Genomic DNA, 17,613 nt, shown 5'->3' with positions numbered 1-17,613 from the left:
TCCACCACGAGACCAGCGTCGTCATGTCAATTAACTAACAGTATTTCCATGATTTGTCTCAGACCCGATATGATCGACAAGGCCTGGAGATCGTTGGTAGCCATTCCTGATTCAGCAACGGCAGTGAGTCCGAAATAAGGTTCAGGATATCCTTCGTGACGGATCTAGCGGTTTCCGCAGGCGTACTCCGTACGAGCTCCACTGCAATGTTCTAATCACAAAGTATATTCCTGATCCACTTGGTAAATGGTTCGAGTATAAAAGTGGTGTTGGTTTGTTGATAAGATTCAGCAGCGGCAGTGCTCCACAAATAGTTTCCTGAGTATCAGTCAACTCCGTACTCCGTAGGTGTTCTAGCTAGCCCTTTGCACTCGGATAGCATAGTATGAACTTGTTATACTTGGCGGTTGTCCTCTAGCACCCGCTGTCGATCATCTATTCTCTGCAGACTATCGAGCTACTATTCTCCCTCGACAGATCATAGCGTGTAAAGAGTAATCTTAAACAGTTGTTTTCTTGTAACTCTTGTGTCCGTGATCTACTCTCTGTGGAGCGAAGATCTACCGCACACCGGCGATCGGGTCTATAGGGAAGGTCTATTAGGGACCTTAGAGGGCGGAGAGAGTGCCCGGTAAACAACGCACGGAAAGAAGTACACCAGTATAATTGGACGAAGCGAATGCCACTGAAGAGGAGCAGAATCCTCCAGTTCTGAAAGTTGAGATTGATCTGCTCGAGGCTATGGCCCACTTTCTGGAGGGTGAATGGATACAAATGTCAGCACTCGCACTACAGCAAGCTTCAGAAATTGTTAATTGTTTACGTGACTCGAGAGTTTTCTCTTCCTGATCCCTTTGATTACTATTCATAAGATCTACCGCGCGACGAAGAGCTCGAAGCCGGCACTACTTAACATGCACGAATCGATTGCAATTGTTGGCATGGCATGCCGCTTTCCTGGGCAAGTGACCGACACAGATACACTTTGGGAGTTCATGATAGAAGCTCGAAATGCCCATACAGAAGTCCCTGCAGAAAGGTTCAACCAGGACACTTTCTATCACCCCGATAGCAAGAATAACGGAACGGTTGGCGCCCCAATTGATCATACCTGCCATGCTCAATGACACAGACAAATGACTCTAATCTTGCGTATAGTTTAATGCCAGAGGGGGCCATTTTCTGCATGAAGACGTATCCCGCTTCGACGCCACATTCTTCAATATAGCCCCCGCTGAAGCCAAGGTAGCTGCTGCTGAGACTTGGAAGACATGGCGATGCTGATTTAATACTTGACTTATAGGCAATGGATCCCCAGTTAAGAATGTTATTAGAGGTCTCCTATGAAGCTTTAGAAAATGGTATGTACTGTTAATAATTAGCGATTCGCTTCGACTAACCCCGAACCCTCAGGCGGCTATACTCTCGACCGAGTTAGAGGGAGTAATACCGGAGTGTACACAGCCCTATACAACAGAGATTACGAGAAAATGATGTTTCGTGACCCAGAACATCTCCCCTTTTATGCAGTCACCGGTAACGGTGAGGCAATGTTCTCGAACCGCCTCTCTTACTTCTTTGACCTGAAAGGCCCATCATTTACCCTGGACTCCGGATGTAGTGGAAGTTTAGTGGCGCTTCACAATGCTTGTACTGGCCTCTGGACTGGTGAAAGCCAACAGTCCATTCTGGCAGCTTCCAATCTGATTCTGGATCCTATGGCCATGATCGGATCCAGCTTTATGCAGTTCCTATCCAAGGACGGTCATAGCTACTCATTTGATTCCCGGGGCTGTGGTTACGGCAGAGGCGAAGGGACTGCATGTGTCATTCTCAAGCCCCTTTCGAAGGCAATGAGCGATGGAGACAACATCAGATCTATTATTCGAAGCTGTGTCACCAACCAAGACGGACGAACCCAAGGTATCACGATGCCCAATCTCAATGCACAAAAGGCCTTGATTGAAAAAGCATATTCTGCGGCTGGATGCGACCCCCGAGATACAGTCTACGTCGAGGCTCATGGCTCTGGCACAGCCGCCGGTGATTACGCTGAAAGCGCTGCTCTTGGAGCAATTCTCGGGTCCAAACGACCTCGATATGATCCGCTCCTTATAGGTTCTATCAAGACGAATATCGGCCACCTTGAGAATGCCAGTGGTCTGGCTGCGCTGATTAAGGCGACCTTGATCATCGAAAAAGAATGTATACCGCCGAACACGAATTTCGAAAGCCCTAATCCTAGTATCAACTTCAATCAGTGGAATCTGAAGGTGGCAACCACAGCACAACCTCTAACGCATACGGCATCCCGCCAGGTCTCTGTCAGCAGCTTCGGCTATGGAGGGACTAATGTACATGCCATCTTGGATAAACCGCCGACCCAGAGTGGCACTGAGCTGGTAGCGACAGGAAACCAAGACGTACGTCGACTGTGTCCAGACGGAGACGAACCGCCCCCCAGTTATCTTTTCATCTTTGCAGCCCGGTCAAAAGCCTCCAGCAGTCTCATTGCCGATCGGCTTCAAGAATACCTGAGCAGAAAGCAGTATCCATCCCCGGGGCTCATACGCTCACTAGCGCATACTCTCTGCAACGGTCGATCCCAGTTTCAATGGAGACACGCCCTGGTGGCCGACAGCGTAGACGAGCTGCAAAGCTCTCTGCAGAGCAAATCCCCCTTCCATCATTCAACCACGACACCAGAGCTATGCTTTATTTTCACTGGGCAGGGGTCGCAGTGGTATGGTATGGGAAAGGAGCTTTTCCAATCGAGCTCCATATTTCGGGAATCCATCCTCGCAGCCGAGCGTCAACTCCTTTGCCTCGGAGCAGAGTGGAGGCTAACCGATGAGCTTCTCAAGTCTTCCCCTGGAGCCTCTTTGTTGGATAAGGCACAGGTTGCACAGCCGGCATGTACCGCAATCCAACTAGCGCTGGTCAATCTGCTATCTTCCTGGAAGGTAAAACCAGACTCGGTAGCGGGACACTCCAGTGGTGAGATTGCGGCGGCTTATGCCTGCGACGCGATTTCGTTTAACGACGCCTTACTCGCTGCGCACGCGCGAGGGTATTGGGCTGCCGATATGGCGAGTAAGAGAGAGACTTCTGGCGGTATGTTAGCCGTAGGGCTTTCGGAGCAGGATGCCCGGGGGTATCTCGGCCAGATTGATGAACAGATGGGTACAGTCAAGGTTGCCTGCATTAACAGTCCCAAGTCTGTTACTCTGTCGGGCGACAAAGCTGCCATTGTAGAGCTCCAGGAGCTGCTGCAAAGGGATCATGTCTTTGTTCGAAGGCTGCCGGTTGATGTCGCGTATCATTCTCATCACATGGCTCAAATTGCCGAAAGCTATCGCAATGCCCTGACGAGAATGAGCAAGCCAAGCTCAAATCCCTCGGTTTCCTTCTTCTCCAGTGTTGAAGGACGATTGGTCGACACTCGCATTCTCGATCGTGACTACTGGGTAACAAACTTGGTCTCTCCGGTCCTATTTTCTCAGGCAGTCAACGGGTGGTGCCAGCGATTCTCCCCAGAGAACTCGGCCGCACCAGTTCTGATCGAAGTTGGTCCACACGCCGGGTTGAAGGGACCGCTCAGGCAGTGCTTGGAGGGCCGGCACGAAATCACGTCCTTCCATTACTCCTCAATGCTGGTCAGAAGCCAGTCAGCCAGGAAAACAGCACTATCTGCTGCAGGGGAACTGTTCGTGCGTGGGTGCGATGTCGACCTTGACGCTGTGAATTTTGATAGTGCTCGAGATAGACCACAGATTCTCGCGGATCTGCCACCGTACCCCTGGCATCACTCAACATCATACTGGCATGAAGGTCGACTGAGTCGCAACTATCGAACACGCCACCAGGCTCCACACGACATGCTCGGGGTTCCGGCCCCGGATTCTAGTATCTTCGAGCCACGATGGAGAAAGTATATTCGGCTGCCAGAGATGCCCTGGCTCGAGGGACACAAAGTTCAGAGCAGGGTTATTTTCCCTGCAGCAGGGTGGCTATCCATGGCGTTTGAAGCCGGCGCACGATATTTCATGCAGTCCACCTCAGCGGCAAGCAAGATTGCATGCATCACGCTAAGTGAAGTCTCCTTCGCGCAACCGTTGATTCTCTCTGATCCCGATGAGTCGGTAGAGGTCATGTTCGTGCTCCGACCCTCGGGGAACTACAACGGACGAGACCTGTCCCACCGTCACGAGTTTATCGCTTATTCTTTCCTCGACACGATGAAGGTCGTCGAGCACTCTCGAGGTTTTGTTGCTATATCGTCCAAGCATGCTCCTTGCGCTCCAGCAGAACTCGATTGTGAGAGTAGTGCAATGGCTGATATTTTGCCTAGCAAGTTCTACGAGGAAGTGCAGAGGAGTTGTGGACTGGAATACTCCGGGTGTTTCTCAGGGATTTCCTCCATTCTTGCTGGCGTTGGGTCGTCTCAAACCACCATCACCACATCAAAGGTGCCGCAAAGTCCATACAACCAGCCGTGGGGTATATCGTTCCACCCAGCTACTCTGGATGCTTGTATGCAAAGTCTGCTACCGGCTATACTAGCTGAACCTGGCAAGAAGAAACCCCTCATATTATCCGCCATCAAAGAAGTTACTCTCATACCACATTCTCCGAAGGCTGGCACAGAAGTGCAAGACAAATACAACGTGACGTGTCGAGTAACACGTCAAAGGAAAGACGCCTACGGTGGCAGCCTCAGCATGGAGTCAAGTGGTCAGAATGCCCTAGTCTTGTCAATGTCATCCGTCGTCATGTCCGAAATGGAGGGCGTCTCCCGATCAACGGCGTCGTCTCAGTCTGCCACCCAAGCGCAGAAAGTCGTCAAGTACCTGGATCCAATTCTACTAAGTGTCAAGGACACTGAGCTTATTTGCTACGCTACGACAGACGAGGATTCCATGGGCACTGAGCTCAATGCTTATACTCGGGCCTGTCATATATTTGCAAAGAGCTGTCTTGATCAGCTACAGCAGAAGGACCTTCAGCGGCTTCAACCATTCCATGTCAAGTATCTGGAGTGGTTAAAGGGAGTCGCGTCTCAACAGATTAACAACCCCCATCTGGGCTCAGACAATGAGGCTGCGTTCCTCGCGTCAATTGAAAGGAAAGGCAGTATTGGAAAAGGAATATGCCAAATCGGTAGGAATCTACCACAGATAATGGGAGGTGAAAAGGATGCCCTAGCATTGTTGATGAGCGATGGCCTCCTGCAGGGACTCTATAGGGAAGACCCAGGCATGCAACGATGTTCATCGCAGGCGGCCGAGTATGCCCGTCTTCTAGGACTTAAGAACCCGAATCTTCGTATCCTGGAAATTGGTGCTGGGACAGGTTCCGCGACATTGCCAATCCTTAATGCTTTGACAGGAGGCAAGAAGAACCTCTTCCACCATTACATGTTCACGGACATATCCAGCGGCTTCTTCCCCAAAGCAATGGAAAAGTTTTCAAAGTGGAAGGATAACATGAGCTTCCAGGCTCTCAATATTGAGCAAACTCCAGAAACCCAACATTTCGACCTCAAATCCTATGACTTGATCATTGCGGCAAACGTACTTCACGCTACGGCTAATATCAAGCGTACGATGGGCCATGTTCGCAGTCTCTTGAAGCCCGGGGGTAGTCTCCTTCTAGCTGAGAGTACCAAACCGACCGCTTATCGATCTTTCATCTTTGGAACGCTCCCTGGCTGGTGGCTTGGATCTTCGGAGCGCACAGGAGATGGACCCCTCTTGACCGTGGAAGAGTGGGACCGCCATATGAAGGAAACCGGGTTTTCGGGTGCTGAAGTCTGCACGCATGCATACAAGCAGCTAGACGAGCAGATTGATAGTCTTCTCATCTCACACGCCGTCCCAGAAATGGCTCCTCTCAGCAACAGCTCGATTCTACTGGTGCTCTCAGAACGGCAATTCCACGGCAGAGACGGCGGGTTCGCCCGACAATTAGCTGTGACGATTGCAGAGGCACTTTCCATTCAGGAGGATTCCATCATATGTCTAGGTAATGCCAGAGCCAGCGGGAAAACGTGCATCTGTTTAGCAGGCTTAGAAGAGACAGTGCTAGTCAGTTGCACCGAGTCCAACTTCATGAGCATCAAAGATACACTCCAAAATGCGAAAACAATCATATGGGTCACTCGAGGAGCTACCGATGCCTGCCCTGTCCCAGATTCAAGCCTGTCCGTTGGACTTTTGCGCGTCTGCCGTAGGGAGAACGCCTCCACTCGTGCCATTGCCGTTGACCTGGATGCGGATGGCAACCGGTCCGTTGGCGCCGTGGCTATGTGTCTACTTCGTTTCGTCGAACGATTGCACCTCTCGGCTGATGACCAGGAGTGGATTGAGCGCGGTGGTCAGTGGTTTCTACCTCGCCTGGTTACTGACGATTTAGTGTCCAATGTTCTGTCAAACGACAACTATGCATCATCGCTCCAGACGCTGCAAACCAAGTCTTTGCGAGACACAAAACGCCCGCTTCGCTTGGCTGTCGGTTACTCGAGAACTCTCCAAGATATGCACTTCGTGGAGGATATCTCCTTGGATCATCCTTTGCCAGATGATGAGGTCGAGTTGGGGGTCAGAGCCACGGGTATCAACTTCCGGGACCCTCTCATCATGCTAGGTGTTCTGGACTCTGCTCTGATGGGAGAGTGCAGTGGAGTCATCTTGAAGGTTGGAAATAACTGGAAACACCACTTCCGGCCCGGTGATCGTGTATACACCTCTTGTATCGTAGCTCATGCGACAAGAGTCCGAGCCAAGGGGTCTCTCACCTACCCGATTCCACACTCGCTTTCCTTCGCAGATGCTGCAGCTATTCCTCTTGTCTATGCTACTGTTTATTACTCGCTCGTGACTTGTGCAGGTCTGAAACAGGGCGAGTCCATTCTAATCCACGCAGGTGCCGGTGGCGTTGGACAGGCCGCCATCGTTCTGGCCCAACATATCGGAGCAGTGATCTATACAACAGTAGGGTCGCAAGAAAAGAAACTCATGTTGATTGAACGTTACCGGATCCCGGAATATCATATATTCTCGAGCCGGGATGCGGGATTTGTTCCTGCGATACAAAAAGCCACGAAAAGCGCCGGAGTCGATGTGGTCTTGAATTCCTTGACTGGACATCTGCTTCAGGGGTCTATGGAAGTTCTCGCCGTGTTCGGTCGCTTCGTGGAACTGGGCAAGTCCGATGCTTCTTCCCATGCGCGGATGGATATGTCGGTATTCACGAAACCCGTTACCTTCACTTCGGTCGATTTGTTCGCCCTCAGCATTTCCCGGCCCCAGGACATGGTGGAACTGCAGGCTAGTGTGCACAAACTGGTTGAACAGGGCATTTTCACCCCTCCGTCACCTGTCCAGCAATATCCCGTTTCCCAGGTGGAAGATGCGTTCCGTCGCCTCCAGACCGGCAGACATATGGGGAAGTCAGTTCTCATTTACGATGATGATTCCACCGTCAAGGTATAGCCTCCTCTCTATCTCCGATGTACCCTGGATACTTACCTCATATTCAGGTCGCCCCACGCACTTTACGGCACACAGGATTCGAGAGGGATGCATCTTATCTGCTAATCGGAGGCCAAGGTGGACTTGGTCGGGAAATCTGCCTGTGGATGGCCAAAAATGGCGCCAAACATTTGGTCGTTCTGTCCCCGTCGGGCGCAACGAAGCCTACCGTTCGGGCCCTCCAAGACGATCTTGCAAAGACTGGAACGCAGCTTCACGCCATAGCCTGTGACGTTGGTGATGCTGACCAACTGAGATCAGCGCTTTCTGTCTGTCGCAGTGAGCTACCTCCCATACGTGGAGTGATGTTTGCCGCAGTATCCTTAAGAGTACGTCTCGTCCGCATATACCTTATGATAACAGTCTAACCAAGGCGCAGGATACGGTGTTCCAGGACATGTCATGCAAGGACTATCTGCATGTGTTGGACAGTAAGATGGTTGGACTTGCTCGCCTCCACCACGCTCTGCAACAAGAATCACTGGACTTCTTGATAATTTTGTCGTCGTACTCGGGCCTAACCGGAAACCCTGGCCAAGCCAACTATGCAGCAGCATCCACCTACCAGGATGCGTTTGCGCGTTGGAGGACAAGCCAGGGATTCCCAACCAGAACCATCGATTTGGGTATCATCACAGGAGCTGGGTATGTGCATGAGAACCCAGCATCCACGCGCCATCTCCAAAAGTCCGGGACGGAAGCCGTTCCTCTTTCTGCACTACTTCAGCTCCTTGAATACGCAGTGCGCTATCCTCCAGGCAATCCGACCTCCAGTCAGATAGCCATCGGCTGGAAGCCAGGGTGCAACCTGGATGCAAGCGTCAACCGACCACTTTTCTCTCATCTCATCTCTGCCGAGTCCGGCCCGTCCAAGGAGCGTGCCAGTGCGTCCACGAGTCCGGACGGATTACTTCGCACCGCATTGGACACGGCAAAATCCCAAAAAGAGTGTTTCCCACAGGTCGAGGGTGCAATCTCGCATTACCTCTCGAATGCCTTGGGTGTTCCCATTGAGGACGTCGATCCGCTTCGGTCCATGTCCCACCACGGCGGCGACTCTCTCGTCCTGGTGGAGTTTCGCAATTGGATTGAAAAGGGCATGGGGTCTCCGCTGGGCACAGGCAAAGACCTGGGACAGATCCCGCTGCGAGAACTCGCTCAGCTGATGGCCAATTCGGTCGAGAAGGAGAAACAACCTGTACAAAGACCCCCTCCCGAGGAGAAGTCTTGCAAGAGCAGTGGCTTGATGTCCCCATCTTCGTGCCCGTCTATGGAGATGCCCACACTGCCCTTGCCATCTCTCGAGAAGACAATCGAACGGTATATTCGCACGGTGCGTCCCCTTGTCTCTGTCGACAAGTGGCTCGCTACCTCGCAAGCGGCCAAGGAACTCTTGCGTCCCAACGGCATTGGAGTTGAGCTCCAGCAGCAGTTGCAGAACAAACGGGATGATCCAGCTATTCGAAACTGGCTAGATGGTATCTACGCTGAAGCGCGTTACCTGCGTGATCGCCGCCCATTGATACCCTATAGCAGTTTTTTCGGTATTCACGACGCGAAATCCCTGGGATCATCGCACATCTCCTCGCCTGCGGTGGTTGCCGCCATCATCTCCTCGTCAGCATTCCACTTCAAGCAACAGTATGAGAAAGGCGAGCTACCATGTGACATTTTCTATGACCGAGCAGTCTGCATGGAGGGCTACAAGTGGATATTTAAGCGTGGGGCAGGATTCTCGAGAGAAGTACGACTCCCGATGCCATCTGGTTGCAATGAGAAATGGAAACGCCTTTAAGATCCCGCTTCTGCTTGGTGGAAGACCTGCTAGTGTTGATGGACTGACTCTGGCCTTCCAACGGGTTATTCAACTTGCTGACTCCATGTCAAGATCCCCTGTTGGAATTTTAACCAACGACTATCGGGACACCTGGAGCAAGGTAACTAGTCCTCCCTGCAAACCCGTTTGAGGTTAAAAAAAAAAAAACTAATTATATTTTAAGAACCGAGAAATTCTTCAGCACCTGGACGATGGCAACGCAGCCTCTATACGGGATATCGAAAGCTCCGACTTTGTAGTGTGTTTGGACAGTGCCAGTCCGCAGACCCCAGAAGAACGCGTGTCTCAGATTTGGAATGCCACCGAACCAAACCGCTGGCATGGAAAATCAATACAATTTATTATCTGCGACAACGGCGTTTCAGGTGTCATCGGGGAGCATTCCTTAATTGATGGCCTGCCAGGCAGGTATCTAATAACACACATGCAAGAGACACTCCAGAACCATCCCGTGTGCGAGCTAAATACAGATTTCACTTACCCGGAACCAACATTTCTTCCCATTTCCATGGACAAGACACTTGATTATCATGCGGAAACATTATCGAAGGAAACACTGTCACGATTGCGGGATTTCCGGGTTCGCATCTTTGAAATCGAACATTATGGCAGTCAGTCTATGCGACAGAATCATTACAATCCAGGAGCCTTTGCCAATGTAGTTGTCCAGCTGGCCTTCCACAGGCTCTATGGCCATCCGGTGCCTAGTGTCGAGGCAGTCAGTACCAGCTGCTATTTCCAGGGCCGACTTGATTTCTGCCGCGTGGTAACAGAAGACGTCGTTGCGTTCTGTCGGGCCATGGAAGATCGCTCACATGAACTAGAAAAGCGTCGCTTATTACTCAAGAAAGCCATAGCCACTCATGTTGCGAACACGACTTCCGTTCGGAATGGCGAGGGTATTGACATGCACTTCCTAGCTCTGATGGACGTTGCGCGTGCAAGTCAGCGCATCCCAGACTTATTTATGGACCCGACATTCAAGTATAGCCGCACTAATTTGGTCAGCATGCTCTCTCTGAATCATCATACCTCCGAAACTGGTGCCTTTCCTATGACGGAAGACGGGTGGCGTGTTGGCTATTTGATGGAAGAGAATAGGTTGGTGCTCCTTATGGCAAACCAATATAGATATACCGGCTAATTCAAGCACCAGTACACGATTCACCGTTCTGAGCCAGAATCCACGTCTTGAGGAACTCTGTGGTCTGCTTCGGCAGGCTTCGTTGGATGTATCGAATCTGTTAGTATAATAGCTGACTAGGAGCGAAATAAGGGCTATGAGAGCTTTCCTCTAGGGCTCTACTAACCAGAAGCTATTTAGCCGTTTACTGAGGTCTAGTGCTCTTAAATATGCCAATAACCGTATTGCCGATAATACAGACTAAACTAAAATCTATTTCGGGAAAGTGAGGAATAGCTATACCTATAGCCTTATCACAAATGCAGAAACGGGTAAAGGGGAGATCGCGAGTTAGGGTGCAGATTCATTATTGAACTCTGGATCAGTCCAGAATTTGTCCTTCTCCTCTTCTATGAGTCTTATAGTTTAAGTATGGCTGAGTGGATGGGATGCTCTTTTTTCCACACCCTGTGGTTGTATATACCAGAACTAGTTAAATGCAGGATGATATTGCTAAGGACGCTTCTAACATAACTTCTCGATGGAATCAAATAAGAGAAACAACTCAACTGGTGCATAATCCACTTATAATCCGTTAATCAGGGAGCTGATACTCTCCTTTACCCCTTTTAACTCAACCACACCCAGATCATTTTTATTCAACAAGCCTCTGCTGCCTTTGACCGGATTCGCCTCCATTAGCAGGTGAAAGTCCATCGTAGATATATAAAATAGAAATAGGAGTACTCCTATTATAATATTACTTCTACTTTGATTAGCACCGGAACTAAGCTTGGGAATTGTTCCAGTAGAAGAATATATTTCTTGTGACAAGGTACACGTAGGGGCCCCGAACACAGTAATCCCGAGGTCATGGAACTTCCGAATTTCCTTCGCGTATGTATTTACAATACTGAATTGCTGAATACTTGACGATATTGGTCAAACAAGGCATAATGTGGCCCACCAAATAAAGAGTATTCCATTGATATCCATCTCATCTCTGACCCCCATTCGGGCTAGCGACGGTGCATATAGGTAGGTGAGATATGTCAAACCGAGGTCAAGAATTATCAGTGCAAGACCAGGGACTTGAAGTTCCGCCTTCCAAGGAGTCGATAATTCCAACAACTGCACCATAAGTGCCGGCAACCATCAAGAACGTACCAACAATTACCATCGATACGCTGAAGCAACACATCAAAGTCCACCTGATGGAGCGTCTTTCTTTGCCCTTGCTCCAGTTATCGTACAGCCACATCAGGCCAGCTGGCTGGAAACACTGTAACGTTCCTAAAAAAGCCCCAACAAGAGAAATGAGACTATCAAAAACAGGAATTCCGCTCGCAATAACATATGCGATGACAATAATGGTGACGACACAAGATAACCAGGTAATCCAATGGATAAATGTGTTTGCGGCTAGGTGCCTTGATCCGCGCATGAATCGCACAAAGAAGTACTTGCTTGCCATCTGTCTGATTGTTAGGGAATATATTTACCAAAACCAGGGCATGATCTCACATGGGTGCTTATAGTTGAGGTAACGAATAACCCGGGAAGAGATATTCCGTAAGCAATCTGCTTGATCAACTTTCCAGCTGAGCCAAGGGCAGGCGAAGAGACATAAGATCCACAGAAGTAATATACCACGATCCCAATCGTAATGTAAGTGACGGTTACAACAGCTTGGCAGACCGTTAATGATTTAGCGTAGTCTCGCGGATCCTGCATCTCAGATACAATTGGAAAAAAGAAAGGTGTACCAGCGTATGCAAATACCAATTGTGAGATAGCTGAGATACCATCCGCGAAGCTCGGAGAATTCACAAATCTAAAATCAGAAGTCCATGGCCCGGGGGGTGCAGCGTCAGGGCGGTCTTGAACTCCCACGGCAATAGTGACAATGAAGACTATGGATATGTTAGAATTACCACGCCAGCAAAGGTCCTTCACCTGGGCCAAACTTACTAGAAGCAAGTATACATATCAATCCAACCCATGCAAGAATGCCAATACGGTCGAGAGCTCGAATGCTTGCGAGGGCAGCAACTATAATAGCTGCGACTGCCACAAAAACGGCAGTACATGTTCCATGGCTAGATACTGCATTTAAGGCGATAGAGAGGCCGAGAATACCGGAAGCGCCGCAGAATACCAAGACTATTCAAACCACCACAGTGATTAGCATATTAGTATAAGCGTTGTTGCTGATGACTCTTACAGAGAGAAAATCCAACTGCGAGTATCTCCCGGCCAATTGGACCGCAAATTAGCCCTGTCGCATCGTCTATGCCATATACCTCACGATGATTGAGCTTGAAGACACCAACCATATAGCCAGACCAACTCATAGTTACAGCAATGGTTATCATGCAGATTAGCCCAGGAACAATGCCTAATGCATTAAATGCGGACGGAATTGATAATACACCCAATCCAATTTGTGATTTCATCATAAGAATAGAAGTTCCAATCCATCCCAACTGAGTTTGGTCAGTCTTTCTGACACCACCATCTTCGTAAAAAGGCAAACATACATTGCGATAGTTAGGTCCATCCTCTGAGACTACTCCGAAGACAGCATCTTCAGTCAAAGTGGCTTCAGGTTGCACCTCGCCCGCTAGTGATGGAGTTTCATTCAAAGCTTCTGGGTCTTTTTTTGTTTCGCGCATCTCGCTTTTCTTGAATTAAAAATAAAAAAAAAGGGAAGTGTGTACTAGAATAAAGAAATGGACTGGGGCGGGAATGGATTGGTATTTATGTCTTCCCAGGCTTTTTCGCTCTGGGGTAAAGATGCTTTAGCCCCGGGAAATTTTCATAAGCAACAGACCTATCATGTGGCAAATTGATATTTTATACCTTTACCGGGCACAAGGAACTACTCCGCAATCCTCCAGGATTACAAAGGCGTTCTGTTGCGATCTCGTTTCGAAGGTAGCAAACTATAACGATATCCGTAACTGACAGGAAAACCTCTGGGCCAGACATCGTATAAACAAAGATCTGAAGACCACCATTATTACCCAGCATATCACAGATACCACCATTTATTAAGAGTATTCTGGTTTATCTTGTACTTCCCTATCATGGACTCTCTCCGCCTTGAACCCCCAGATTCCCCACATCTTGATATGATATTCATAATCATTTTCATAACGTAAAAGCCATATATTATCGATGATCTGCATTATGAGTGACGCATATGTCCTACACAAGGAGATCGGAACTTGCTACTCCACAATATCGATCCATATCGCAGTAATTTCCGAAGGCCGGAAGTTCCGTGGGATTCAGACCGGAAGTCAAAGTCACGAGAGAACACTTCTGAATCGGCTTTTCTCCAAGGTACTATGTACAGTGGGTGCTGATAAGTTCGTGGCTACCATTTCACACAACCTCGCGTATAGCACCATTTAAACACGTCCTTACACGTTTCACTACCATTTATCACTGTTTTACGCACAAATGCCGCTGCCACCACCAAATACCACACGACTTTCTGGGTAGGGCCCCCTTGCATCCTCCGCCACGATATTTGCACTTTACACCTAATGATTGGCGACGTGTCTACTGGTCTGATAAGTGTACTGTTGAGCGAGGTAAGAGTCAGGGAATTAGTTACACATTTCTCCGATACTCAGAGCAAATCAACACTCACAACTTAACACTTGTGCCGCCTGGAAAGCAGACTAAACAAATGTTTTGGGCGTGTTTCTCTGGGGATCACCGACGATCCGGTTTGATTCCTCTTTTTGGAGATAATCGTGGAAATGGAACTCGCAATGGAGTCAACCAATTTACAATTCATGATCTTTATTCTCGTATTTTGCCTACTTTAGTGGTCCCCGTTGCTGGGGAACATGGTATTTTTATGCATGATAATGCTCCAACTCATTGTGCTATTATTATACGAGAGCTACTTGAAGAACTAGATATTGAGGTTATGGAATAGCCTCCTTATTCGCCAGACCTTAATCCTATTGAGAATATCTGGTCGATTTTGAAGAAAAAGATCTACGAAATTGAGCCTCGCCTGCGTGGTCATATGCCAAAAAACGAGGCTACACGGCAGTTATTAGAGGATACAGCTGTTAGGGCATGGCAGCAGATTGATATGTAAGCGTTCGAAAGCCTAGCTGTCACTATGCCTAATCGTGTAAAGGCTATTATAGAAGCAGATGGGCGGTATACCGATTATGTTTCTTTTAGGTGTTGACGTATGATCCTTTGATCCGATTCGGAGATTAACAAGGGATTCGGGATCACATCTATGCTCTATCAGTCTTAAAACTATAATTTTATCAAACAACAACCATCAATTAACAGTTTCCCTGGTGGTATTCATGTATTTTATGGTCCAACCAGTCACGTGGTGTCCCCTTGTGGACCGCTCGGCAATGAACTTGTGGCCTTCCCCGCTCATCACAGGAAAAACGTTCCACCTGCTCAGCAGTATAATACATGAAAATGGTATAGGATGCATGGGGCATGATGTCTCGAGCAAGCGCTACATTTGAGCCGTTGATGCGGCAATCTTGTGAGCAATGCCGGTAAGTCTACCTCCCCACTGAATTGCACTTCCATCTCTGTATAGGAAATTGATGAAAAGATCAGCCGGAAGAAGACTAAATGCCCGGGTGAACGGCCGATTTGTTCGTTCTGCCTGCGTCTTGATACAGCATGCGTTTACCTCCCCAGAGGCTCCATGCCCACCAATGGCATTGGGAAAAAAGCCGTTGCGGATGCAAGGTAATCTCCTACACGCGACAAGGTTCCCGCCGGCTCATGGGATGAGAGCAGGAAAGCACCGACCACGGATCGTTTCAGAACGATGGAACGTCGTATAGATCATCTTTATGGGCTCTTAGAGTAGGTTTGATATTGCTCCAGCTCCTCTGCATATTGTGCTCAAGCTTCGTTCACAGATCTTCCGCCAACCGCCAGATGGAACTCTCGCCGGATGCTACAGCTTCTGTGGTTGAACCGATGAGTGAATCTCCAGAACGCTCCATGGATGGTCATGTGGAAGCTCGAAATGTTGTTCAGTCTCCAAGCCAACATTGTGCCTTCACACTTGCAAGGTAGTGTGGACCCTCCAGCATCTTTGAATTCATGTATAACCATTATATTGATAAATTCACTACCAAGACCTCGACCTCCTGTCGAGGTTATCGAGCACTTCGTGGAAGTGTATCGGACGAGGATACATCTTCAGCCTTTACCTCTTTTTCACCTTGGTAGACTGGCAGATCAACTCCTCGCGGGCCCAGAGTTCGTCTTGTGGAGTTTTCTTTCTCTCATGCTGAAGATTTCGAGTCATCCTTATTTCAAGACACAACAGCATGCTGCTGAGGACTTCTATGCTCGTTCCTCTGAGGATACCACAATGAGACTGTCCTCAGGTGGCAAACCAAGCCTAGATGTTACTCGATCCTTGTGCTTGATCGCAATGAAGCATATCAAATGTAACTATGAGTGACTCACCTCCCTGTGTCTTTTATTATTGCAGAAAGGCTGATAAAATCCGTCAGCCTCCCAGCCCGCCCAGGCGTGGATGGCTATTGGCATCGCTTCGCGACTATATGCCATGCGCACGTTGTTCAATAAAAAGCATATACCAGAATCTGCGGATGATGCGGAGGCAAGGGCATATTGGAGTGTCTTTGTTCTTGAACGGCTTTTCCTCCCTTACGAATCGGAACTTCCAGCCACAAATATCTACAAATATCCCGAGACTGCAGCTTTACCACCGCCTCCTTTATACCCCCCTACGTCGGCAAGCACCTCAAATACGTCCGACCGCGAGATGGTTGACGAGCCACCGGGTAAGGATATTGGGATTAATGGGTACTCTTTGCGCATTACTTCCATATGGGGTAAGATCAGGTTATATCTACATCGCCTTTCGCAAGGCGAGATTGAGAAACCATGGTTGGCGGACTCAATCCACACCAAGTTGGGGATAGAACTTATCGAGTTCGAGGCTCAGCATAGCAAGCACCACCTGCTCCTGAATGTCGCTTTTCCCAATCGATCTGCGGCAGAGATTGATCAACAGAGGGAGTATTGGAATCCTTGGATGACGACAGAGATACTGTGGCATGCTGCGCAGGCAATTCTTAATCATCCCTTTTTGCACCTCGTCGTCTTGCGGTCACAAACAGATATACCCCAATCCTGCGTCTTCCTTCAGCAGAAAGTCGACATGGCATTATACCACGTGAGCTGGCTGTTTCGAATTCTCAAACTCAGTGAAGGCTCGATGACAATTTCCAATCCAATACTAGGGGACGCCATTGCCGCATGTGCGACTGTTCTATGGTTATTCCAATTTACGAGAGATGAAAAAGTGGCCCGGCGGATGTGTGACAATTTAGACATATGCGAGAATCATCTGAATACCATAGGCCATTTGTGGCCGCACATTTCGCAAAAGGTAATGTCCGATTGATTTTCTTTGGAGCTTCGATCAAGAAGCAGCAGGAATTGAGCCACAAAGGGTAACGTCAAAGCTAATACAATATGCAGCTTGTTACCTTTAGAAAACTACGAGTTCTCGCCGATCAAAACCGTTCACAGGCGACACATCAGGAAACGACCATTAATTTCAAGTCCGAGTGGCTTTGGGACCTTCTACTTCCCAGCATGTCGGAGACGACTCATAATGTAGATCTGGACTCACTGGAAGGTCTTAGAACCCATGAAACGTCGAATATGAGGCTTAAAACGCACTTCGTTGATCGTCTTCCTGAGGCGTCTGAAGCGGATCGAGAACAGGATTATCTTGATTCCCTTCCACCGTCCATATATTCATTTCCTACAAATCTGGACAACATGGAGCATTTCAACATCGACCAGTTATCTCGTGACCTCTTGGAGAACGATTTATGGGGCATTTTTACTTAGGAAAAAACAAACACTTGAGCGCCTTTTTGGCGATCTCAGGGCTGACCTGGACAGTATTTTGACAGCCCGGTCGTCATTGGAAGACCCATAGGTCTTAAAGATATCCCGAGTTGATATTCTGACTTGTTTGGCTAGATTTTTTCCTCACTGATGTCAGCAATAGTCGTACTAATCTTTCCGGATATCATCTGGTACACTACATATGAACGTCA

General features: G+C 48.7%; 3 protein-coding genes across 3 annotated transcripts; 2 read left to right on the top strand and 1 right to left on the bottom strand.

The window, feature by feature from the left end:
- Positions 1 to 914: 914 nt before the first annotated feature.
- On the top strand, positions 915 to 10,938 carry ASPVEDRAFT_146175 (uncharacterized protein; the record flags this gene model as incomplete). The annotated part of the gene is made up of 9 exons (XM_040808085.1): positions 915 to 1,088; positions 1,159 to 1,245; positions 1,304 to 1,361; positions 1,414 to 7,487; positions 7,541 to 7,861; positions 7,912 to 9,276; positions 9,329 to 9,469; positions 9,533 to 10,470; positions 10,526 to 10,938. The coding sequence occupies 9 exons, from the start codon at positions 915 to 917 to the stop codon at positions 10,620 to 10,622; spliced, it is 9,255 nt and encodes a 3,084-aa protein (XP_040662493.1). The 3' UTR covers positions 10,623 to 10,938.
- Positions 10,939 to 11,476: 538 nt separating this feature from the next.
- On the bottom strand, positions 11,477 to 13,167 carry ASPVEDRAFT_182603 (uncharacterized protein; the record flags this gene model as incomplete). Its single annotated transcript, XM_040808895.1, has 5 exons — positions 11,477 to 11,966; positions 12,017 to 12,405; positions 12,464 to 12,655; positions 12,717 to 12,978; positions 13,033 to 13,167. 5 exons carry the CDS (start codon positions 13,165 to 13,167, stop codon positions 11,556 to 11,558), a joined length of 1,389 nt encoding a protein of 462 aa, XP_040662492.1. The 3' UTR covers positions 11,477 to 11,555.
- Positions 13,168 to 15,039: 1,872 nt separating this feature from the next.
- On the top strand, positions 15,040 to 17,401 carry ASPVEDRAFT_23718 (Zn(II)2Cys6 transcription factor; the record flags this gene model as incomplete). Its single annotated transcript, XM_040809576.1, has 6 exons — positions 15,040 to 15,045; positions 15,090 to 15,244; positions 15,343 to 15,576; positions 15,644 to 15,960; positions 16,027 to 16,931; positions 17,024 to 17,401. The coding sequence occupies 6 exons, from the start codon at positions 15,040 to 15,042 to the stop codon at positions 17,399 to 17,401; spliced, it is 1,995 nt and encodes a 664-aa protein (XP_040662491.1).
- Positions 17,402 to 17,613: the final 212 nt, after the last annotated feature.

The sequence above is a fragment of the Aspergillus versicolor genome (genome assembly GCF_001890125.1).
Source record: "Aspergillus versicolor CBS 583.65 unplaced genomic scaffold ASPVEscaffold_1, whole genome shotgun sequence".
Classification (NCBI taxonomy): domain Eukaryota; kingdom Fungi; phylum Ascomycota; class Eurotiomycetes; order Eurotiales; family Aspergillaceae; genus Aspergillus; species Aspergillus versicolor.
This window is presented reverse-complemented; position numbering and strand designations above follow the sequence as displayed.